Source organism: Phodopus roborovskii, unplaced genomic scaffold, assembly GCF_943737965.1.
Source record: "Phodopus roborovskii unplaced genomic scaffold, PHOROB, whole genome shotgun sequence".
In the NCBI taxonomy this organism is placed as follows: Eukaryota; Metazoa; Chordata; class Mammalia; order Rodentia; family Cricetidae; genus Phodopus; species Phodopus roborovskii.
Window position 1 is genome coordinate 9159259 of NW_026125391.1, and position 25408 is coordinate 9184666.

The window sequence follows — 25408 nt, forward strand, 5'->3', positions numbered from 1 at the left end:
GTGGTTAAATGGAGAAGGCAACATCTGCATATTATTTGAAACTTGAGACAACTAGAAAGGGGAGAAGTACATGTTTACTTCTAGAAAGGGCTGTGAGATAAGGAATTGTAAGGAAAAGGAATTGATTTAAATGTATATATTGCCTATGTTGCCTTAGAAAAACATTTGAATTGTAAACCAGGAAGAAAGAAAAAACAAAAACAAAACACAGCAATGAAAATAGCAAACCAACTACCAACAACAAAGGCTCCCCCAGAAAGATAGGACTTAGATCTTGCTAGAACCTCGGGTGAAGAAAGACAAGACTAGGGAGATGAGTCTTACTAGGACAATATGCTTGATGTTGCCTCAAAAATTACAAAGAGGCAGAGGTGGGAGATCTCTTTCCATTCAAAACCATGCTGGTCTACACAGAAAGTTCTGGCCCAGCCAGAGTTACACAGTGAGATCCTGTCCCTCCCCAACCAAAATATTTAGAGAAAGGAAGGAGGGAGAGAAGGGGTAAGGAAGGGGAGGAAAAAAGGAAGGAGAGAAAAAGCCAACAGCACACTAACAAAACTCATGGTCGAAAACTGTAGCAAAGGAAATACTCTGAGAATACCCTCACTCTTTGGCCAAAAGTCATGAAAGGAGACCACAAAGTCCTCTTGGCCAGTCAAACTACAAAATTTAATTTTGTCAAGAAAGATGTCAAGACTAACACCATAAAGCAAAGTGTTACAAATGTCTCACTGTGTGCACAGAAAGCAACAGGTGCAAGAAGTTGTAGGTTACTAGAAAGGCAAAAAGTTAAGAAACACATAAAATAAGTGTAAATTTCCAAAATAAATTAGTCACTGAGAGTCTGCATAGAACTATTAGAAAGTAGATCTACAGGGCATACGACACAGCTCGGTGAGAAACTGTGCTCAGCTTATGCAAGGGCCAGTATCTGCCCTTCAAGAAAGGACTGGAAAAGAAGATTTCTAACAGGAATTTAGATGTACACCCCCTCCTATCCCCAAAAACCCAAGGTTTGTGTTGTATTTAATTAAAAAAAAAAAGCATGAGAACTTTCATTGAGGTTTTTATCTACTCGAAGATATCACCATGTTGTAGTTGCTTTTAAAGCATTGATTCCATACACATGGTCTGTCTTGACCAATTGTAAATGCTACACTAGTACTCCCTTACACATATCAGGTCTAGTGAAGTGGTTGAAAATAATTAGTTCCATAAACATACTAGGTTATTCTTCAATGTCACTCCACTGTCCTTTTGAAAGTAAGAAGACAGGGTAGAGATTTGAGGTGTGCCCTGCTGGGAATCCAGCAGAACTCCTAAGAATATCCTGGGAGAATGTGAAATGTGATCATGAACATATACCATCCTGAGAATCCCTACAGAGAAAAACTGAAGTGATGAATGTAACCTAAAGGAAAAGCCAGCTGGGAAAATAATGTATAGCTGAATGATGAACAAAACGAAGGGTAGATTCAAAAAAGACTCTTGTGACATCACTGCATTTAGAATAGGTGGATATATGGTTGAAATAATTTTAAATGCTTATTTATAAAAAATTCAGTTCATATGCAAACCTGTATATACTTCAGAAAGAAAGGCTCATCTATGTAGTTTTAAGTTTTCAAAAGATATTCCCTCTCTTTGTATAGGTGTGTCTGTGGGTGGGTGTGTACGTTTGTGGGTGTGGAGGTCCTCTTCGGAATCAGTTCTCTCCTTCTGCTCTGTGTATCCTGGGAACAGAACTCAGGTCATCAGACAGGGTAGCAATTGTCCTCACCCACTGAAACATCTTGCTATCCATTTCAAAATACCCTTTGAAGTTCCTTTTCTAGAGAGATATGTACCACTGTTAGATCCTCACTAAAGTCAAAATGGATCACGTAGCATGTCTAAATTATGAAAATATATTCATACAAAATAATGTGTTCAAACCAATTGTTTCTTGGAATGAATTAATAGTTATTTCCTTTTTATTTGTTTTAATGTCTATCCTATCCCTTTTTCAAAACTTAAAAATTCTCAAAATTTAGCAACAAGAGTATAACATTGGATTCTAGATTTCTAATTCAAATATTTTGTCAATAAAAATAAGAAATGTTCAAAAAATATTCAAGAAAGTCCCAAGTATTATAGTTTTATATCTATTCACATTTTTGAAGTTTTCTTCTGTACTTAAATATGGCATAGTACCATGGATATTCTATGGTGTGACTTCTACGGTGTGGAATAAAATGTTGCTATTAATATGGGTAAACTTGCTTTACCAAAGGACTGTAGCAACAAAGACAAATACAGAAAAGTCTTGTTGTGAGGAAGTCTGTAAAGAAACGCACCTATCTATGTTCTTCGTGGGTAAATGTAGAAATGATTGGTCACATTTGGGGTGAAGAATTTCTTCCTCTTCCTAGAAGTAAAATCATTCTTTCCCAATAAGCATCCCCAGGGAGAAAGCCCTTCAGAAACCAAGATCTTTCCAGTCTAATTTCTGAGCGCTTCTGCATGAAGAAAGCCTTACTTCACTCCAAGCTCAGATACTCTACTCCTTTCTTCAAATTATTCTTATTCTCTCCATGGTACCAAGTGAAATTAGCTGGACAGCATCAGCTGAACAAAGTTTGCTACATCAGTTAAAACTCGAAATATGCCTTACCTCCAGTTTTATTAGACAATTTCAGAATTATGTATACCCTTTGTTTAACTTTCTTTTATAAAGAAAAATGTTTCCTTTATGAGTTTCAAGGTCTCATTAACCTGTCATTATTCAGTGGCTAAAATAACATTAAGATGAGTAGGATAACTGTCTTACTTCTAGTGCATCTGTAACATGACAGTCATGTTCAATATGACATGATCCCCACTCTTAGGAAATTCACAATCTCTGAACCAGGTATGATGACAGAGACAAACTCTCCAAGTTTGAATATAATCTGGTCTACATACTGAGTTCTTGGCTAGTCGAGACTGAATAGTGAGACCATGTCTCTTTAAAATATATATATATGTATATATATATATACATATATATATATATTAATTCTCTAATACAATAGATACAAGACACATGATGCTGTCGGTTAACTTGTAAGTCAGGGCAGCAAGAAAAAGCCTTGAAAGACAAACAAGATGTAGTCTAAAGTGAATGTGAAGTGGGACCACTGAAAGTTAACAGTGAAGTCTTTTAAAGCAATATGAGCCATAAAAAGTGTGTCATGTATGAAGAATTAGAAAGTGGAAAAGACTAAAGTGTAGGGACAACTGGATGGGATGGAATACTGGAGGCACGACAGTCAAAAATTTGAGTTGAAAAGAAGGTCAAGGCCAGGGTTATAGAACAATTTTCTACAGAGTGCAAGCCTAAGGACTTTGTCCAGCAAGAGGTGCAAGGAGAAAATTAACAAGGCCAGACAACTGTGTGTGGATACAAAGGGCAGGCTAGAAGGAGACAGGATCACAGGTAAGAAAACCAAACTCAAAACCTATCCCAGACCTCTGGCAGCAGCCTGAGGGAGCAGGAACACATGGGGACGGGGATGAAACAGGCAGAAAATTGGATACTTCTGAGAGGCAGGTTAAATAACTCAGTAACTACAAGTTTTTGCAAAGAACTGAAGGCACAGTATAAATCAAGGATTTTTCAGCTTGGACAGCAATATCTTCATTTAAAAAGACAACAGAACTAAAGAGACACATTTTGTGGCAGCCAGGTGTGGTAGTGGCACATGCCTATAATCCCAGCATTTGGGAGGGGGAGAAAAATAATCAGGAGTTCGAGATCATCCATAATCATCTATAATAGTGAGTTTGAGGCCACTATATAAAAATAAAATAACTGCCAATCTGGAAAAACATTGGTCTTTTTAATGTGAATTCTCAATAGGGTTTCATGTTAATTTAAACACTGTTTTATACCAACAATAGAAAGGAGGAGGGTGACTCCAGAGATATCCTCCAGAGGATCCCTGTGGGGCATTAGAGGTGAAGATGAAGGAGATACAAGACAGGAGACCAAAGATGGAAATATTGGCATGTTGGGTGTGGTTGCTCAGAGACTTGCTGACCAGAACACTAACCAACACTCACATGAGTCTCCAATGGAAGTAATCAAATTTCACTGAAAGAAAAAATTCATTTCTGTGTTTCCACTAACCACATATCATCAACTTAATAGATGGACAGTGAGTGGAATAAGAAGGAATCAAAGGGGGAGAAAAAATATATAGGTCCACATTGCTGAGACTGAAGGCATGAGGGATGGGACACTCAGAATGAAAGCTGATAAAGACACAGAATATGAAAAGGAGCAAAAGTCACCTTCTGGTATCATTCTCTACCCTGGCAGCTAGTGCAGTACTGGAATCACCACCAATTCATTCGGATATGAAATGACTCAATGAGACCTCATTCATTCACTCAGAGGACATGCTAAACTTGTATAAAAATTCAAGTAACTTCACTGGAAAGGAAATGGTGAAAAAATGACCGTTCCCTTCCCAGGCTTTAAGGGCCTTGCATAGCTGCTGTCCTTAGCCATTGTCCTTCTGAGAGTTTTGAAGCTCTCTAGTTGAAATCTCAGAAATACATTTCAGAGATACATGAAACTTGGACCCAGACACCAAAGAGCATGTCAAATCGTCTTCTTTGATGAAAACTAAAGAGACTGGACCACGTTGGCAGGGGCCGAGGAGACAGAGGCTGTTGCACTGTGAGTATAGAGTTTCCGGCTAATTGAAAATTCTGAACTGACTTAATGACAGTCCAGCAATCAGAACGTACTTAATGCCATTGAACTCTACACTTAAGAGAATTTAAAAAGATGGAATTTGTTTTATGTGCATTTTACCACAAGGCTTTAAAAAAATCAACTTGAATTATTTTTTCCTACACATGAAATCTGTCATCCGATGAATGAAGTTTCGATGCGGCATTTCACATTTGAAGAAAGTGGTGAGGGTTCTGGTACAGCACCAGCTGCCAGGGCAAAACAAACTACTGTGAGGTCACGCTTTTACACCCTTTCTTCTTTTGACTCCTTAAGTGGCTTTTATTCTTAGGAAACCTCTAACCACCCCTTGTGCCTGGGAAGTTTAAGATAACAGACATTGAAAACAAACAGTTCTAGCAAACAGCTGCTGCTTGAAGTAGTATAGGTGCTTGGGAGATCAAGGTCTGCAATATGGGTTTCCTGAGGTCTAAGCTAGTAACAGTCTCTTATATCTGTGGACATCCATCCACTCATCTGACACCACCAACAGTCTGAATACACAAAACAAGTTAGAGCTTTAAACAGCACTGAAAGAAAAAAAGAACACGTCAGACACGTTTCATACTATGGACAATATTCTCCACTCACAATCACTTTCACTTTCTACATATTTAGTTTTCTGCAACCTGCCACAGGCCAGATAGTAAAAGCAAAGTTCTAGAAATAATTATAATTTTAAATAGCTTTAATGATAGAGCTTTGTTAGGATTCTTCTAGTTTCTTACTACCACTGTTAATTTTGTGCCTTGACTAATTTATAAATTAAGCTTTATCATAGAAGTGTGTGTACAATGAGAAAACAGCCTCTAGAATACAGGCTCCACGGCTATCCGTGGAGACATGAATCTACCAGCTATATTGGAACATGTCCCTGGGGGATGAGGAGTAACTATACTTCTCCTTTGGATTTACTTCACGGGTCAGTAGCTTCAGTTAGTGCTAGAATTGCAAAGTATAAATATCAGCAGTAAACCCTGGGGCAACTATGTTTGTGCAGGCAAAATGCTCACTCTGCAATTAAGGGAGGGCAAGTATCCATGAATCACTCTCCCTTCATTCTGACAGGCCCAGGAGCAAAGCTCAGGGATAGGAACACAAAAGGGATGCTGTAAGAAGCCAGTGGCTACTTCCATTTGTGCTACTGCAACCTGGCAGCTCAAAACTTCAGGCTAAAACCTAAATCAAATGCAGGTGAAAGTTTGTGAATATAGAACACATAATTAACCAATGGATGTTCGTGCCAAGGTCTTTTTACAACTTATAGGATAACTACTTCCACTTGGGTTTTTACTCAGCCTGCCACCAACATCCAGGCTTTTTCTTGTGAACGCACTGGCAAAACTGAACTAAACACTCGCACATTCGCACAGCACATCCTGTTTCCTCTCCAAGCAAAAGTACTGTGTATGGAGAAGGCGGCCAGCATTTCAACGGTTCTGCTTTCCTTGCCCACCCCTGCAAGCCTTGCACTGATTGCGCAGATTCTGCTGATGTCACAGCCTGACAAATAAAAACACCTCATGACTGGAAGCCAAATATAACACTGGAACAAAGCAAAGACAGACACTAGAAGTGGAAGGCAACCAGGGTGGAAGAATGAGAGAGAAGACATACAAATGGACGACATGAGTCATGCTGTACTTACAACTTTCAGCCTGATAGTCGGGCACAAACTGCTCATCATTGTCAGGTACCTGAGCTGAAGAAGGAAAAAACAGAAGGTTTTAACAATTAAGAGAGGAACTGCCAAGATGTAAGGAAAGTCATGTCAGATTCGTCAAGCAAGGCCTATTTTGACGGAGCTCAGACCTGTGATTATTTGCTAATGACCTCCTCTTTACAACAGTCTTGACAGCATAAGAAATGGAACGAAAAGGTGCATTGATGTAATTGGAAAACATAAGTGTGTCAGAAATAGTGGAATAGCAGGTGTGATCCCTCTGAATTTCACCTGCCAGATGAAGTTAAGGAGATGGCAAATTAAATGGGCAGGATTCCTGTATCCTGCATGGTTGCATCTTGCATAAGTTGAGTTGAAGGCATGTTCATTCACCCACTACTGGTACTTAAGCTGACCATGGTGGTGAACTACAAGGAGTTTATTTTTCCAAGTGATATGCAGTTATCACACAAATTCCCCATAATTTTGAAATGACTTCTTTGGGTAAGTTCTGTCTTCTGAAAATAAGACTACCATAATTAAAAACATTTTCCCTAAGTTTGTTCAAAACAAGCCATAAAGCTATAAAAATGACAGAACCATCTTTGACTTGGGCCACATGTTACAAAGCAATATATTTTAACAATTGTATTTATAAAAAAGTAGATAAATAACAAATAATAAGACCAATATCATCTTTCCATGCAAAATATTTTCCTGGTTATTCTAGTCAGTGCTCAGGAAAGAACCACACCATCAGCCCCTAAGGTCAGTTGACTTCCAGCTTGGTTAAAGGAAAAAAACTAATTTGGCAAACATAATACATTCAGCTGCAATTAAAACAAAAGTCCATTCTTTCACCTTGAAATGTTTATTAACTTTGATGTGGACATCAAAATAACCTATTCAATCTCATAGGATATGAGTGAAAACTCACTAAGTTTTCAAATACACAGATATGCATACCTTCTATATAAACTACACAAAGCAGAAATCAGGTTACTTGTAACTTGGTGAACATATAATGAGCTGTCATCCTTATTAACTTCCAATGTGATCTCATTAGCTAGTATTACTTTACTAATATTGTATAATACTGTACATTTTTATCTGATCAAGTCATATTAAGAGAGACGTCAATCATATATTTTTAATGAACTTATTCTGTGTGGGGAATATTAATTAAAATAATCGGTTTTAGACAGGCATGTAATCCTAGCATTTGGAAGGCTGAGGCAGGCTCACCAATAGTCTGAGGCTAGCCTCAGGCACTTAGAGAACTTCAGGCTAATGTATGCTACAAGCTGGAATTCTGTGTCAGGAATCAAATAATAACAATAACAGTAATTACTCTCTGTTGAAATGTTTCAGGATGATAAGTGAGTTAAAAAATAAACATACCATAAAAAGGAAATGTATGATATAATTCCATGTAAAAACAGAACACAGCCTCAATAAATTTTTCTTTTCTACATTTATCTAATTGCTTTCATTGTAAAAGGAAACACTTTGATGAGTAAAGCAAGTATTACCCTGGTTAAGAATATAACTATCCTAAGCTAGCCTTGCCTAGTATTAAAATGTGTATATCACAAAGTTGCTTTCTAGTGATTTTCCTCATACCATATATGGAAGACACACCATTCCCTACTGCGAAAACAAACAAAAAGATTAACCAATGGTAATTTCTAGTCATAACTGGTAGCAACTTGATCAGCCCATAGTAGAAGCAAGTTTTTCTTCTTAATCCACCAGTATTTGATGCTGTATTTAACAGAGTTCAAGTTAGACAGTTTTACCTCACAGACTAATGATTTGCCACCTATAGGTAATTTATTTAAGTGCCACTTGCCACGCACACACCACTGCAACTTAATGCAATAATAAGGGGACTTTTTAAACCCACAAATGGGGTAGTTTAAGCATGATCCCAGATACTTGGATATTAGATACATTCTCCTTTCCTATCTTCTGTCACCACCCACTCCCTAAAAGTAACACTCACAATGCACTTACAGGCATTATCCCAGCCAGCTTAATGTTTTTATATTTTACTTCTAACAAACATGAGTGCACAAGATGGGTGGTGGCAGTGCACACCTTTAATCTCAGGACTTGGGAGACAGAGGCAGGCAGAGCTCTGTGAGTTCAAGATTGGCCTGGTCTACAAAGTGAGTTCCAGGACAGCCAGGGCTACACAGAAAAACCCTGCTCCAACAAACAAACAAAACAAAACAAAAAAATCAAAAAGAAAGTAGAACCATGACTGGATGCAGAAAAAAAAAAGGTGCCTTAGCATTCTCTTAGCCGTTGACAATGTATTTTTGCTACTGACAACATAGTTTATGACTTTCTGCACAGACTGACAAAGAAATGACCTTTATAATATGATTTTTACATCTAAAATAATTACAAATGCTTTAACATATTTAATGGCAGCAAATAAATCACCAAATACTCAACTTTTAAAAAGTATATCCATATTTTAGCTTTCCCTCTAAATTAAGGGCTAAACAGATACAGACCAGGTGTGGTGGCACACACCTTCAGTCCCAGCCCATGAGAGGCAAAGGCAGGGACATTTCTGAGTTTAAGGCCATCTTGGTCTACAGAATGAGTTCCAGGACACCCAGGCCTACACAGAGTAACGAAAATCAAAAACAGATCTGCTAAGGAGATACAGCAATTGAGGTACAAAATATGATTTTTAAAATGACAAAATTTGGGGCTGGAGACGGTTCAGTGGTTAAGACCACCTGCTGTTCTTTCAAAGGACCCAGGTTCAATTCCCAGCACTACCTAATACCCCACATGGTGGCTCACACCATCTGCAGTTCCAGTTCCAGGGGGTCTGATCTCCACAGGAACTAGGCACACACATCGTACACAAACATACTTGCAGTATCCACACACGTAAAATAATAAAACAATGTTCTTTATTTAAAGCAAACCATCCTTCCAGTGTAGAGGCACAAAGCAGACAAATAAAATAATAAAATAAAATGTGATTTACAATAACCTAATGAAAATGTAGCGCTTGCTATAGGAATGGTTGAAAACAGGTAGTGAGTTATTTGAGGCTTAACACGCTTGCACAGCCAGACCTTTTCCTTCATTTCATAAGACAGAGCTGCAGCTCCACGGAATAGATGACAAGAGGGACAGCATGAACGGTCCCAATACAGGTGTGTGGTGTGTGCTGGGTTTCAGTCTATGTGTGTGGCTAAGTGGCAGAAGAATCTAGAAGGTATACCTCACAAGCACAGGGAAAATAGCTCCATACTAACAATTTGTAAAAAAGAGTAAGGATGAAGGATGCTATTTCTGTTCTAACTCCTTAACATACTGAATAAGTACTTCACACTTATGCTTGAACATATTACAGAATTTTAACAAAAAACATATGACTCACATTTTCCCAGAAGCTAATCTTAAGACACGGAATAGATTGAACGAAGCAGCACACTACTTAAATAGACAAAGGCTTAAGTCTACCTCTAACTTCAAATTGGAGTAAGAGGAAAGCATTTAACCAAAAACACAACTTGGATTTGGGCAAGGAAACTATGGCACAGTATCATCACAGTTGTAGCATACATTTTTTTCTTTAATTCACAAAAAAATCCTGTGAAGGAGCAGACTACAGCTGCCTAAGATAGTGTTGCAAGCCATACCAAACCCAACATTGAAAATTAACAATATAAGCCAACCTAAACTTTTTAAGTGTTTTTTTTTTTTTTTTTTATTACATTATTGTCTAAACTTGAAGTGTTGCTCCTTGGGCAATGAAACTGTTTCTCCATACAATGCAGTAAAAGAGGAAGGAGGACAAGAAGAATGGAGAAGGGGAGAAAATATAACCAAAGAGCTGAAGCAACTCTATCAGTTCATTTCCCATTAATAGACCAGTTGCAACTGACTCTCTGAATCTTTGCTTTAAAGACATAGCAGTGGCACTCTCAGCTTTTGGCTTTATCTAGTCTCCTATCCAAAGCTGTTCTTTAATACCCTTTCGTGCTAGGCCATGGCAGAACTGTGTGAAATAAATTCATAACAGTATTAATCACAAGCAAAATGTCACAGAATCAATGCCCCATTTTCCAACTTGACTGTCGGTCCTTCCTTAAGCACCAGTGCCTTGGGGAAAAGCAGTTTTAAATACAGCTTGCTTTTACTTTATGCCAATTTTCAATTTTTAAATAAAACAATATTCATTACTTAAGAAATGGTGAGCATTTAAAAAATTTTCAAATTTAGCTGCAGGCAAGTAAAATCCCTTTTATTCTTACAAACAGCTGTCTGATGGGTTTTCTTTTAAAGCCATGGGGGGGGGGTGCAGAGGGAGTGGGAAAATTACAAATGAAACAAATGTCAAGTATTAAAGGGGTTAATATTTAATTAAAACCAGTTCTATCCACTGTAACAATGACCTGGAGCCAAACAAGGCGGAAGATGTATGACTCATTCTTTCTACCCGTGAATGAGACAGCTGATCTCCTCAGCGTTTCCTCAAGACAAGCAGGCAGAACTGGATTTCTGCCTCCATTCACAAAAACACAGTCCAGCATGGACCATGTGGCTCAACCGCAATCTTTTCATGTCACACCCTTCCAGAGAACTAAAGCAAGTAAGCTGAACTTGTAGGGTAAACACACCAAATTTTATTGAGCTGCCTCACATTAAAATAAATGACATGTATAAAGACGGGGTGGGAGGGAGAGAAGGAGAAAGCAAGATGTACATACACATATTCAATCCATCATAGTATACAGGGAACCTTGGTGCGAAAACACCCATGTGCAAAACTTAGGAAAGAAAGTGGAAAATAAGGAAAGCTGATGAAAGAAGAAAGAAAGAAAAAGGGGGTGAGGAGAGCAAAGGTGGGTGGGTGGATGGGGTGTCCTAAGATGGGTTGGGTGTACCTAAAGAGACAGGGGGTTTGCTGAGCATGCTGGAAGCCATTAGTTTGATTCCCAGCAGCAAAACAATACGAGTAATAAAATAAATAGATGGCCTTTTTTGCTTCTCTGTCATTCAAGTTTTGAGTCATAAGCATGTGGCATATTATTGCGGAGGTTTATCTGAAGAAATTTAAATTTTATTTTAAGTAAAACAAGAAAATCAACATTTGCACTGTGGTACTGCTTCTAATCCTAAAATGAGGCTTCGGAACAAATAATCATGAGCTCTCTAAGCCTACTTTTTACACCACATCCGGTTTAACATTAGAATGATTGCAAAGTAAAAGCATTAATTAGTGCAGAAATATAAACATATTTCAGTAGAAAGGGGAGGGTGGCTTTCCTAGATAGAAAGGCCTTGAAGGCTGGATGCACTCTTTGTATATGTGTGAAAAGCAGGGAAACAGGAAGGCCTCCAGTCGGCTTCAGTTTCTCACTAAACTGACCTGCAGTGACTTGAAAACTTGAAAGGCCAGGCAGGCAGCAGCAGTCTGCAGCCAGAGTTTCCCTGTCTCCTTCTACAGAGGCCTGACTCTGTCATTATTCTTACTACTTGTAAATACAAAATTGTACATAAACCAAAGACACAGAGTTGCACTGCAGCATGAAAGACACATTCTCTGTAAGTCAACTGGAAAAGTTCAGTATTTCACATGTCAGCACTTTCTGAAAAAACTACACTATGCTTCACCAAATCCAAAGTTTCTATTTAAAAATAATTTTTTCTTCTTTTCAAAGAAGATCATAGATGAGCTACATTTACATTCTTCCTATGGATATTTAGAAGGAAAATACAATTGTTCTAGCTTTACTTCAAATCAGTGTCCTTTCACATTTTACAGAGATTTCTAGCACACAAAAAAACAGATGGTAGCAGCCACTATTCCAATACACACACCAGACAGACAGACACAGACACACAACACACACACACGCACACAAACGAATGAGACTCATCTCCCACCCAATTCTAAGACCTGTGTGGACTTCCTTAATGGTGAATCATCAGATCCTATTTTATATAACCACATAAAGTACTATAGTTATAAAAACTGCACCATATAAGAAAAAGAAATATGAGCATATTCAATGCTAGCATTGTGTTCTCTTTTCTTTTTAAAGTAGAGTGTCTGAGCAATTAAATTGAGTGCCTCAAGAGTACTGTGTATAGTGGAGGTCACATGTAGAGATAATAGCAACTCATATTCCCAGGAAGTATCATGAAACATAATTTGGACATAAATTTTGTATCAGAAGCAAACTGAGGAAAATGCAGTAACATCCCTATTTCAAGGCCAACATGACCATTATTTGACAATTTCATAAAACCAAAGGCAATCAATTTCCTTATTTATATGAAATTATAATGAAGTTTAGTGTAGCACATTGCTTTTGGTGATATAACTCCAAGCCCTAGCTGTAGTTGCACCCTGAAAGGACTTCACTATGTCCCAGAAAGCCTTTTACCCTGATGGTGGTGAATCACCACTGGTAACTTTCTCAAGCTCATTCATAACAGGAACCTCAAGACACCCAGACCACAACAAAATAAGACAAAAGTGGTCATGTTTCATTAGAGATGTACACTGAAATATTCTACTTTCCTGTAAGTTGTATTAGCAGGTACATGTTGGTAGGAACATTTAGAAAGACATTTCTTGACTTGTTTTTCACTCCCTTCTGTTCCGCAAATAAGAAGTTTTGGACAGCACTTACTATTTATAGCTCTCAAAACAAGTTAAGAGCAAAAAGTTGCTAAGATGTTGATAAGGGTGACATTTTAACTAGTTACTCCAATTGCCTGTCAGTAGCAATCTAATTCAAAGGACTGGGAATCAATAAAGAATTGTCCATAGTGAAGTTCAATATAAAGCAGGTACGGTAACATTTAAAATAAATATCATCTCTATTCCTTTTATCGGATACTGTAGCCATTGAAAATGTTAGCTTTATACTCTTTCTTCAGAATGTGATTATTTGCAGTTGTGGTGTGCTTGTTACCAGCCTTTAAACTGCAGCACTAGCGCTTGGGAAAGTGCTTCTAATGTGAAGTTACATTCTACAAACCTGTTTTCCATCTTTGTTTTCAGACAAAGCTGCAAGGAAGAGTGCAATCATTATCTGTACTGAGGACTTTAGTAGAATGAATATACCAACTCTATCATTACCCTCTGAAAGTCCTGCCTTATCTACCTCAACTGCCCTTTAGAGATGGAACACGTTTTATACTCCACAATAATTTACTCATGACTAATCAATATGCCATACTTGGTATAAACATTCTTACAGAAAAGATATGTAAAATTCTAAGATGCATCATTTCTATTTAGGGACTTTTAGGATTTTCTTCTTCTTTTTTTTTTTTTTTTTTTGTAATGTAATTATCATATGACACTGTGCAGCAAACTTGATTCTTATGTCTACAAAAGATTTTTAGGATCCTATTAGACTTCCTAGAGGGATTCTAATTCATGGGGAAAACTTGGTAAATTGTCAATCATCTCCTTCTAAACGATCAAAATGCCTTAAAAACCTATGGTCATTTTCTTGGCTATGTGTCATATAGTTTGCCAGTTTAGCAATCCATTAATCTCTGCCTATCCAGAAGAGCAGAAATGATCAAAACTAGCAACAAATTAAGTAGTCTAATTTTGGGAATCTCTTATAAGTTATAAGATAAGCCAAATAAAAAATACATATACACAATAATTATATTTAATTGCCAAGGACAAAACTAAATATGTAGTTTATTAACATTAAAAAACTCTCCTCACTATTAGATTTTTACCTTAATAAATTTTTCTTACATCATAACTGGATAAATTAATGTAACTACTTTGAAAATGTTTATATGGTTCTAAACTGCAGTTTGTAAACATTAGCACACCTGGATATTCAACTAAAAATACTCTAGTTTAATTTCTGAATTTAATTAAGCTTATGAATTTTTTTCTAAGTAAAAGCCCGAGTTCCTCCCAATACATTAATCCTTATCTAGGTTTACTTTATATAAAGATAAGTCTTCAGAACTGATTTGCAGGTAATGAAGAGATAAAATAATCCCATTCTGTTTTAAAAGGCAAACTCGGATAAATTATCAGCTCTCTTATCTGAGGCATAAGGCACAAATAAAACAAGGGAAAAGTGAAAAATGAAAGAAAGAAACTGCACTGAAATAATAAAAGTCTGCCACAGATCCACACTTTAAAATTACAGAAACAGCTGCTATGTACATTCAAAGTCTGCCAGCCAGTGCACTGACTTGGATTCAGTTTTCATATCTAAACATCTTAAGAACCAATAAACCTTCCACAACAATTGAGGTAAGTATGGTAACTTATTTTGGATAAGCGAGTAAATTCCTGAATAAAGAAAATTCCACGTAACCTTTAACTTGACAAAACCCACAGATAAAAGTTAACGCAAGAGCCTTTGCAATTTCCATGAAAAAGCTATTTTAATACATGTTTTATGTTGCAATACTAAGTAATCTATTGCAGAAAGTTTCATTTAGAGACAAGCAAAAATGACCTTAAATTTAAACAAAACTTTCACTAAGACTTACCATTCATTAACATATAAATGCAATCCCCCTTTCAAAGGATAATTAAGAGCTATTTAACTTAAATGATTTTGAATCATTTAAGATTGTAAAAGCCTTTTGAAGAACTAGAATTATCAACAAGACAAAGAAACTTGTTTACATGCTAAAAGCAACTTGATCAACTGCATACAAGACCATAGCTAAAAGCTCATCTGTCTACTTCAGAGCAGCTACAGCAGCCCTGAGTTCCATTTGGAGACCCTCCCTTTAAAGTGTTTTGAAAATCTGTTGCCAGAATCAGATTCCCCACAGAAAGTATACATACATACATACATACATACATCAAAATATACTAAATATTTAACAAATATACTAAATATTTAAATATCAGCAACTTTCATTTTTCACACACACACACACACACACACACACACACACACATCATGAAATAGCATCTCACAAATATGGGAATTCCAATAGAAAATTTTAAATTGTAGATACTAACAAAAACCCTTCCACCTTAAGCATATATAAACATACGTCAAGCAACAAGCTCATTGTTTCAATAAACAAAGTTGCACACAATAAAAGATACAATATATTGCAGCTTGGAATTGTTTTTTAAAATCCAAAATGACACTAAATGTCTGCACATTAAATCCTAATAAAAGTGACAAGACATCAAAAGTCAAACTTCAACAAACATTACATGCTTCATAACACACAAAACAATTTTAAAATCCTCAATTCCCACTAAAAGATTTACTTGAAACAAACAGATTTCCTAACTGTGAGATACACACCTAATGTTCTATGTTGTGAACAAGGAGGAAAGAAGACACCTGCACTTAAATCTTGAAGCATCCCGTCCTGATGAGCCCAGAGAAACTAATTTCTGCCATCAGAAAAGTCCACCACCAGAACAGCAAGTAATCATATGCGCCGCTCGAAAGGAAACAGCAAGCCAGCCGATCCTGACTCTAGGTCTCTCGAGGTACAATAATATAAACCTGATCAATTGCAATTAAAATCTGAACAGAGACTTAGAACCTGAAGTCTTGGTGCATTAGTTCTTGCCAAAAGCAGATGTGATTGTGAGCTGGAAGCAATTTCTCCTGGTAATTTGTGATGACACTGGGTAGTTCAGCCCCAGAGTCCCCAAAGACAAGCTCATCAGAGGCTCTAATGTATGCATGACACATGAGGTGGCTCTTTTAGAGCTCAATTAATTGGGTTGAACATTAAGACAGCAAGTTCAGGACTCCCTCCACCCCCTTCTAGAGTTGCTTTTCCCCTTTAAAGGCTTTTTTTTTTTTTTTTTTTTTTTTTTTGCCTTACCTTCAGCAAGCCATGTTTCTTGTAACTGACTCAGATCTTGAAAGAGTTCTAAAAAGCAAGTCAAAGACACAAACATAAGACTCAACAGTCTGCAGTCTTCATTAACTGAAAATGTTTGTCATGATGCTGGCATTCAGTATGATTTCAATTTAGAGGGCATCAACTGAACATAGCATTCATCTCCGAAGTAGCTGAATAATCCTGCTTGCTTATAACATCAATTAGGTGACACTTAAGAGATTTCTTTAGACAACTAAATAATATCGATTATCTTCTTTTTCTTTTTTAACAAATAAAAAGCAAGCTCAAAGAGAATGAAAAACACACATGCACTAAAATTCACCAAAGTGCTGAACTAAAGACGTCTACATACAGAAATCTTTCCTAACAACACTTAACTGGCTAAAACAGGACCAGGGTAAAGATTAAAAAGACAAAGCATTTACATCTTCTAAGTTTATAAACAAAATACCAACAAAACTTGAATTAATTCCCAAGTTATATTTTCCAACCGAATTACCTCAACACTCCAGGGACAACTTCACATATAGGCATATAAAGAAAAACTTCTACATTAGCAGACTTATAAAAGTGAAAGACAGACAGTGCCCTGACTTTGGTTTATTATCAATTCCAAATTGTACTCTGGCATGGAGGTGGGGGGAGATATCTAGTAAGAATGAAAATTTGCTGGAGTTTAGAATTCTGTACACCTCATTTAAATTCAAACTCAACTTTGGTAATTAAGTTTCTTCAATCCATTATGAATGCCCCACAGGGTTGAAATAATTCCTAATACATTGACATTTTACCAACAGTTTACAGAAAAATCTGCAGCCTCATTTACCAAATAATATAATAACTACTCATTTAGCCTGAAATTTGATCTAGTGAATACTTCAAGGCCTATTAACAAGACGTTATGACTTCACAATACAGTCATCAAACTCACCCATAAAATTTCAACAGTAGTATATAGCTTCATTTATGTTGTTTAACTTGTAATAAAATTTAAAGAAAAACGTAAGCAGTGTGCATAGCTGCTTACTCTGTCTAGGGGTGTTAGATAGTTTTAGATTGTTATCTCAGGGTAGGGGATTAGTTATATGCCATATGGACAAAAACAAACACTAAATAATGTTTGAAAGAAGAAGGTAACTGTTGGGTGCTAATTTCCTTCTTTCATTAGTTTGTGGCAAGATAAAATAGTCTCCAAGGCAAACTCACTGTGGAAATGATTGCATGTAAAGTTCATGTTAAATTCAAGAGTTTCAGTGTTTATTATTTTTTAGATGAGATTGAGATGGGCCTCTTCTTTGGAGATTTCAGAATGTAGGTAAGAAAGGGCTTCAGCTCAGAGTCAAACCTCACCTTCAGAATCATGAGCCAGATCTCTGTTAATGACTTTTCTTTTCCTGACATTTGTTGGTTTCTCGTTACAATTTCTCCCACGCTGACTCTACAAAGGGAAAGATAAAATCCTTTAAAAGAGTATAAACCTCAGATGTCACACATTTAAAAAAAAAAAAAAGCATGCATACATAACATAAGCCTACTGGGTCCTCTCTCTGAGTAGAAAAAAAAAGTTCATAGGAGAACTTCAATATTTATTGTCTGACTTTGGCAGTGAAGGCTCAGGCTGCGAGTACAACAAGAGAGTGGCTCCCAGAGCAGGTCCTGACACTCTTGTTTCTTCTCATCATAGTTACATGTAATCTCAGCATCGACACATTAAACTAAAACACTTCATTCTTTTTTTTTTTAACTAAATCAACTCTAGATTAAAAGCGATTCCATTCCCTCTCAGACGACAACCCCCCACCCGCAGTAAGATAAGCCAAAGTAGTGGAAAACTGGAAAAAGCAAGAAAATGAGGGGGGGGAAGCAACCCCCAAGACACCCCATGTAAACAAAAAGGGTCAGCATTTGTCTCAACTTCGTCCTTTTCAATGTGGCAGACAAACCCAGCCACAAACTTTGAGTGCAGCTTCCCTTCGTCTTCTCTTCCACCCATCGTGGACACTTTAACCAGAAGGGGTCTTAAAACAAAACTATGCCTTAGCCAAATCTCTCAAAGGTAAGCTCATTTTGTAGATGGGGCTTCTAGAAGCAGAGTCGCCCTACAGTGGCAACAAAGCAGATAAAGTGTCTGCAGTCCCAACCCCCTGCCCCCTCCCTTTGCTTCTCTCGCTCTCCCCACCCCCGTCCGAGTCAAGTTTATAAACAGCAACTTTCGAACTGATCACTCACGTTGGTGACCACGTAAGGCACTTGCTGGTCATAAAATCCATCCATTCTGCTGCTCTTCACAAATATTAGCTCAGTGTTTTATATTTTGAGCATTTAGCAGGAGATTTCCTCGGAATCTGGACTTCTATAAACCTAGAGGGGAACAAGATGGCTTTTAGGCTTAAAAAAATCATGAATGAAGCTCTTGCATTTGCATAGCTAATTACCCTCGACAGTCCCATTCACAAAAATAACCCTCCCCTACGCCTCCTTCTTCACCTGGATCCAAAGAGAGCCAAGAGAGTTCACAATTTACATATTTTCGGTAGTATCAAAAGTCCTAACCAGAGGCAGTGTATTTATTTACGCTCTGGACGTCCCCTGTTCGGTCAGTGTACCCCAGGCAGCTCTGATTCGCAAACGTGTGCAAAACTAGCAATGGCGATCAACGAGACTTGCTTTTCACCTAACGGGACTAAAGAGAAGGAGACACCTCTTTCATAAGGATAGTTTTTGCAACCCACAACCATGCAATTATCTGGAGAGACATAAAAAGTTGTTGGAAAGACCCACCTGAAGGCCACGCTAGGCGAACGGCTGCAAAAAATTCCCTCCAAATTTAATAAAAACATTAATTATTGCCCAGCACTTCCCCTTGGAAGCCGAAAGCGCCTCTGACAGAGCTCAATTCGGTGGTTTTTCCTCTACTTCTCCTCCAGGGGCCTCCAATCCAAACTGATGGATCGCTGCCTCCCATTGGCTCCACGTCTCTTTCACAAGATCAGATTTCGGGCTGTCAATCAGGCGGCTTTCGGCCCCTTCCCTTGGGTCTCTCGCGCCCCTCTTGACTGTGCGACCGCTCTGCGGAAACGCGCAGGGTCCGCACCCAGGAAAAACCACCAAGGAACCCTTCCTAACTTGCTGTTTTGGACAAGACCCGGGGGATACTGAAACCTAGTGTACCGAGTCAACCATTTCTCCTTCCTAGCGTGTTTGGTCCATTATTAGGCAGATATACTTAAAACCTTGTCCTGAGGTTCAGGTACAGATCTACAAAGCCAGTGTCCCCAGTTCCTCTTCTCTACGTCTGACCCCGAGCCCACCGCACGCTCCAGCATCGCTCCCCACCACCTTTCGGCCCAAGCTATTTTCCCATTTTTCAGCACTATAGGGCTTATTGAATCTTTTTTTTTTTTTAATACATCCTCAACTGAAACGACCTCCTTTTGTCCGTGGGATTAAAAAAAAAAAAAAATGCCTGTAAGGAAAGCAAGCTGGATAAGCTGCTTCTTAAGAGAGGTGGAAACAACGGGAGGGAGGATCCGGAGGAGTGCGGGGCAGCGAAGGCGAAGAAAGTATAAAAATCAGATTCACTCCGGAGAGTGGTGAGGGAAAAGAAACCTCCTGCGGGCCACAGAGGGGTGGGGGAGGACTGTGTGGTTCAGACGTCCCCCACCCCACCCCACCTCCGACCCGCCGTTTCCGGAGCTTTTGTTTTGTATACAGAAAGGCGGAGAGTGTCACTTACTGTACTTGAGGATTTCACTTCCTCCACCGAGGAGGGGAGGAGTGAGCGGGAGAGCTCGGGTTACAAGGACAATGATGGGACGTTTGGAAGCGGGGACATATCTGAAGCTGCTTGCCCGTGGGGCTTAGTGCAGAAGTCCCCTTCGTAGCCCCTGTCCCACCCGGAATGAGAGGCCGGGAGGAGCTGGCTGGGAGCTCCCTGGTGTTGAAAGTCACTTGAGACCCTAGCGGCGACCAGGGCTGGTGACTTTTCCACCAGCTGCTCTTCCCGTTGAGCAACGTGCTGCGGCTCTCCATTTCTATTTGAAAGTTTGTTTCTTTAAATGGAACATGGTGGAGACATTAGAATGGGAACGTGCGCGCCTGGCACTCCAGACACGCTGAGGAAGAGGAAGGTCTATGACAAAACACTCTTGCGTTTCAACTTGGGGAGAGTGTAGTCTTCCAGGGCACACTTAGCGCTTGTCCCCAGGGTAGTCAGAGCACGGTGCACGTCCCCTTTCAGGGAACTGCATCAGAGCCCGGGTGATGGCTGCGTTCCGGGCGCAGTAAAGCTGGAGTCGGGAAGCTCTGGAGTGCTTTGTGAGGGTGCAACCCGAACAGGGGACAATAGAGCTGGTACCCCGCCGACCTGCAAACCCGGGACAAGACAGCAACAGTTTCCAAAACCCTTCTTGGAGGCCAGAGCCGGACAAGTATCCAGGACAACCGGGAGAGGGAGGAGCTTCTCCGAAGGCCCGGCTAGCATGTCCCTGCAGCCAATGAGGAACCGGAGATTTCCAGTCCATTGTTGTTTATTGCTGACCCCTCAGCGCTCCGCCAGCGGATTGGCTGCATTCGAGCAGGGGGCGTTGCCCGTGCCTTCCTCTGATCCACCTTTCTGCTCCATTCACAAAATCCCGATCTCTCTGGGTCACGTGGTCGGGGGTGTGGAGGGACAAGGAAAAAGACACAACAAAGGCCAAATTCTCAAAACCACTGAAGTTTTTATCAGTCGCTACCTCCCCTATGCAGCCTTGGTAGCAAACCACATTAGATGAGGGAAAGTATCCTTTAGTCTGAGAGAAGTAGAAGAGAGTGAGAAGGAGGAAGTCCAGGTTAAAGGAACACTCACAGGAAATAATTCCTGCCTAAGGGAAAATCCTGCTGATGAACAGAAAACTGGCGGGGGAGGGGGGTAGTGGGGGTTAGAGAGGTCTAACAACTTTTGCTTTCTCTTAGCAACAGGCTGTTTAAAAGTGCAAGCTGTCTCTATAGAAGTATTGAGCGGCTCTCCTCCACCCCCCCCCCCCCACCCAAGGTTCTTTTGTTTACATTTTTTACTTTTGATTTATCCCAGTGTCATTTTCTCTCCAGGTTCTTTTAGTGCATGTTTTCACTGGCTGACAATTTTAGTTCTGGCTTCCAAAGCCTATCACCCCTACACAGGCCCCCTCTTCCCTTAGGATGGTCCATCTTGCTGCTGCAGCTCTGAGTTTCCCCTTTGCAACTCTCTCAGTAGTTGAGAGTGATTTTCTTATTTGACTAAGCAGTCATTCGCTCTAAGCAGCCAAACTGCTGAGCTAAGTATGTGCTTTTTGTGATGGACCATTTACCTCTGCAGCTCTCTTTCTCTAGCTTCATTGTAGAAGAGACATGTTCTCTCTTGCTTGCTCTTCTCCTGGCTACTTACAGAAATACCAGGAATTAGCCTGGTGCCTAGCTATGTTCTACTCTTGGTAAGTCCAGTAGCAGAAGGTAACTAAAGGTTTTAATTTCCACTTGGGTTACAAAGATGGAAAATGGCTGCAGAAGCAGCTGTATGCACAAGAAGAGGTACTCTGAAGTTGCACAAGTTTCCACAACTTTTTGAGATTGTCTTTTTAAATCCATTTAGTATATTTTAGTGTTCCTTGAATGGAAAATTTAACTTTGGCAAGATTTCAAACATAGAATGGCAGCTCAGAGGCCAAGAGGCTTTGACATTTATTTACTTGCATTTTGAAATCCCATTTGGATTTTGAAATAAGAGCACTTGAAAGAACATAGCCTCTCCCCAATGCTTTTTTTTTGCAAAGATTTTTGTTAAACTTGTATATAAAGTTATTTAAAGTTTTATAGTTCTTTTGCTGCTATTTTATGAAGTAAAATAATATGCATTAGTGGTTTTCTGCAGTTGACTTATGACATTGAAAATGTATGTTCTTAAGTAGTTTAATTTATAATTTGTCTATAAAAATACAAACTATTATGGTCCTAACTTTTTAAAAATGGTTAATATAGCAAGCAGGGTGCCCATGCCTTTAACCCCAGTACTCAGGAGGCAGAGCCAAGAAAATGGCTGCAAGTTTGAGGTCAACCTTGTCTATGAAACAAGTTCCAGTCAGGAATACAAAAAGACACATACCTCTCCTCTGAGAGGGAAAAAAAAAAGTAAGTAAAATAAAATTACTAGTATAATGAAAATTAAAAATTCTAAAATTTATATTATGTAAACTAGCAATTTTTTAAATTTATTTTAATAAAATAGCATATAAGTGAATTCTTGATGACCTAGTTTTTTCCCCCATAGGACTACATTAAATAGTTCAGTATAAGATATACCATTATAAAGAATTATTAGCTATGTGGAAATAATCCAAGGGGAAAGATGGTGTCCCATCAGCATGATGATAGATAGCTGAAAACCTCACGGGGATATCTTTTCAAGGCAAGCAAGAATTTGAGGTGACAGTTAAGAGTGTTAAACAAAGACAAAGGTGTTGGTCCATACCTTTAATCCCAGCACTTTGGAGGCAGAGGCAGAAGGATCTCTGTAAGTTCAAGGCCAGCCTGGTATCTAGAGTGAGTTCCAGGGCAGTCAAAGCTACACAGAAGAACCCTATCTCAAAAACAAACAAACAAACAAAACAAACAAAAAAGAGAAAGAAATACAGGGTAGAAGACATTCTCCTCTCTATCATGACACAACCACTGTCATCTAGTGAAAGTCTCTTTACCATGAAGTCAAAAAATGACTCCTAATGCCCAGAAATGTAGATGATAGAGCAAAGGAATTCACATACACTGTATCTTGGATTTTATGTAATGTGTTAAAGATGAGTTTATATTATCTCCTGGTCCTTAACTTGGGAACTGTCTGCTAAACCATAAGTCAGAGCCAATAATCCTGTCTTGAAAAATCCCACAACTGCCACAGAAATATTTATTAGAAGAAAAACTCTGGATGCAATCCAATCCCACCAATAAAGCATTGGGGTTTATGAATTATAATGTTTTGGAATTCAATTATGATAATGTACCTGTTTCTTTTTCTTTTTTCTATGTATGTGATTTTCCTGGTTCTCAAATGAGATTATATAAGAAATGTCTTAGGAATTCAGGTTATTGGGTGCATTGGGTCTTGGGCACTGTGAGCTGGAGCTTGGATGCAGGGGTCTGAACCCTGGAGTACAAGGGGAAGTGCTTAATGTGTATAGTCAGACATGTGTTACTTGACCCACACATTGACCTTCACAGACAACATTTAAAATTCAAATTATGTCCAGCAACCGAAATCAGCATGCCTGCAAAAACATAAATAAAATAAAATAAAAGACTGGTAACACTGTGCCATGAATGGGAAAAAAAAAAAAAAAAAAAAAGCCTAATGTAAAAGTAAAAGGAAAAAGTTTATTATAAATATGTTGTAGGGCATAACCCAGACACAGAGACATCTGGGAGAGTACAGAGTGGACATGACCAGACTGACCTGGGCCATGTGGGGATAAGGGGATGGAAAGAGAGAAGATCATGTCCAGGAGCCAAGAGACCAAAGATACAAAAAGGGGTGGGTACCAAAATGCCTGCATTACATAGAGAAGAATGCCTTGGAGAGGGCTGGAGAGTTCAGGGTAGAGAGCAGGGTATGCTAGTCACTCTCTAACAGGTAGGGGCTGAGGGATGCTGGGAGAACCTGGAGGCCAGGTGGATTTGATTTGTTAACTAGGCACCATGGCTAGTTTGTCACAGGTTTGAAACTTAACAGTCCAGAACTCATAAATCTGTTGTCTTCCAACAGAAAACTGTCAAATGTTCCTGTGAGAATAAATTGTTTAATAAAGAAGTTGACTGAACGATAGCTGGACAGGATAAGGTTAGGTGGGAGAGCCAAACTCAGAATTCTTGGTAGAAGAAGGGTAGAGCCTAGGAGTAATGAGTAGACCCAGAAAGAAGCAAAATGGCATGTCATACTGAGAAGAAATACCAAGCCACGTGGCCTAGTGTAGATAAAATGTACGGGTTAGCTAGTAACAAGCCTGAGCTATTAGTTAAGTATAATTAATATTGAGTTTCCACCTGGGTTACATGGGAGTGGCTTGCATGACAGAAACTTCTGTTTACAGAAAATAAGTGCTTGGGGTGGAAACTCCCAACAGGAAGTAATGTTTACAGGAGATAACATTCCTTGTGAAGGGACATAGGCTGTCAGTTTTGCCCTTATTCACTTTTGTAATTTCTGTTTGTCTTGTTTCCTTTGTCTCCCGTACTTTCATACTGACTTTGATGTGCTATCCATGATTTCAGTTGTTGTGTGCATATTTATGTTTTCAAGTGTCTTTGTGACTTATTTCCAAAAGAAGTAGTAAAGAAAACAAACCAGGGAACATGATCTATGGTTCCATATATATATTTTTTTTTTTTTTTTTAAGGAGATAGTGTGAGTAAAGACAGATATATCTATGTATAGTATACATATCCTCAAACTTTTTTTTTTCTAGATCTAGTTCTGAACACCACTGGAGCATTAGAGAGACCTGCACTATTTGATATCTAAGGGACATTTCTCTGACCTCTGTGTTCCCTGTTAATGTTTGTCACCGTTTATCCACTGATAAAATCCTCAGAACCAAAGCATTTATCTAAATTGTCATATTATTAATAAAACTTGAGAGTCAGATACTGGGGTAAAAACCTGATAGATTAAAGAAGCAATGGAACAAGGATTAGCTGTTCCTCTCTTTCTACCTTCCTGGATTGCGAAGGCCAAGAATTTCTCCAAGCCCCTCCCTTTCTCTTCCTGTGCCTCTCTATCTGGGTCCTCCATGGCTATTTCCAGTCAGACAGTTGTTGATTCCATTCTTTGATTCAAGGTTTAACTTTATTAATAGTCTCAGAATATCATAATGCAATCAAATATCCCGAAACACAGAACTCTAGTGACATAAGACAGTTTTGTGTACATTGTCAGGTGAATGAGTTAATAAACAGATGGCATATTTCTGAATGGCTTCCTCCAAAGTATAAATAGAATTCAGATACTAGCCTTGACTAGTTTGCTCTCTTTTGTTGTGGGAAAGACTATGACTAAAGCAGATATTGGTGGCCTGCATGCCTTTAATCCCAGCACTCTGGAGGTAGGGGCA

The 25408-nt window shown here is 38.7% G+C and overlaps 1 protein-coding gene across 1 annotated transcript in view; it reads right to left on the reverse strand.

The window, feature by feature from the left end:
* Positions 1–19349, reverse strand: part of Etv1 (ETS variant transcription factor 1) — an 85882-nt gene extending 66533 nt beyond the window's left edge. Inside the window, exons 1-5 of the mRNA XM_051175081.1 lie at positions 19071–19349; positions 18519–18650; positions 17640–17727; positions 16269–16316; positions 6411–6464 (exon numbers count right to left, since the gene is read on the reverse strand). Coding sequence (XP_051031038.1) covers positions 6411–6464; positions 16269–16316; positions 17640–17727; positions 18519–18563 — 235 coding nt within the window. The 5' untranslated portion in view covers positions 18564–18650; positions 19071–19349. The remainder of the gene's footprint in view (positions 1–6410; positions 6465–16268; positions 16317–17639; positions 17728–18518; positions 18651–19070) is intronic.
* Positions 19350–25408: the final 6059 nt, after the last annotated feature.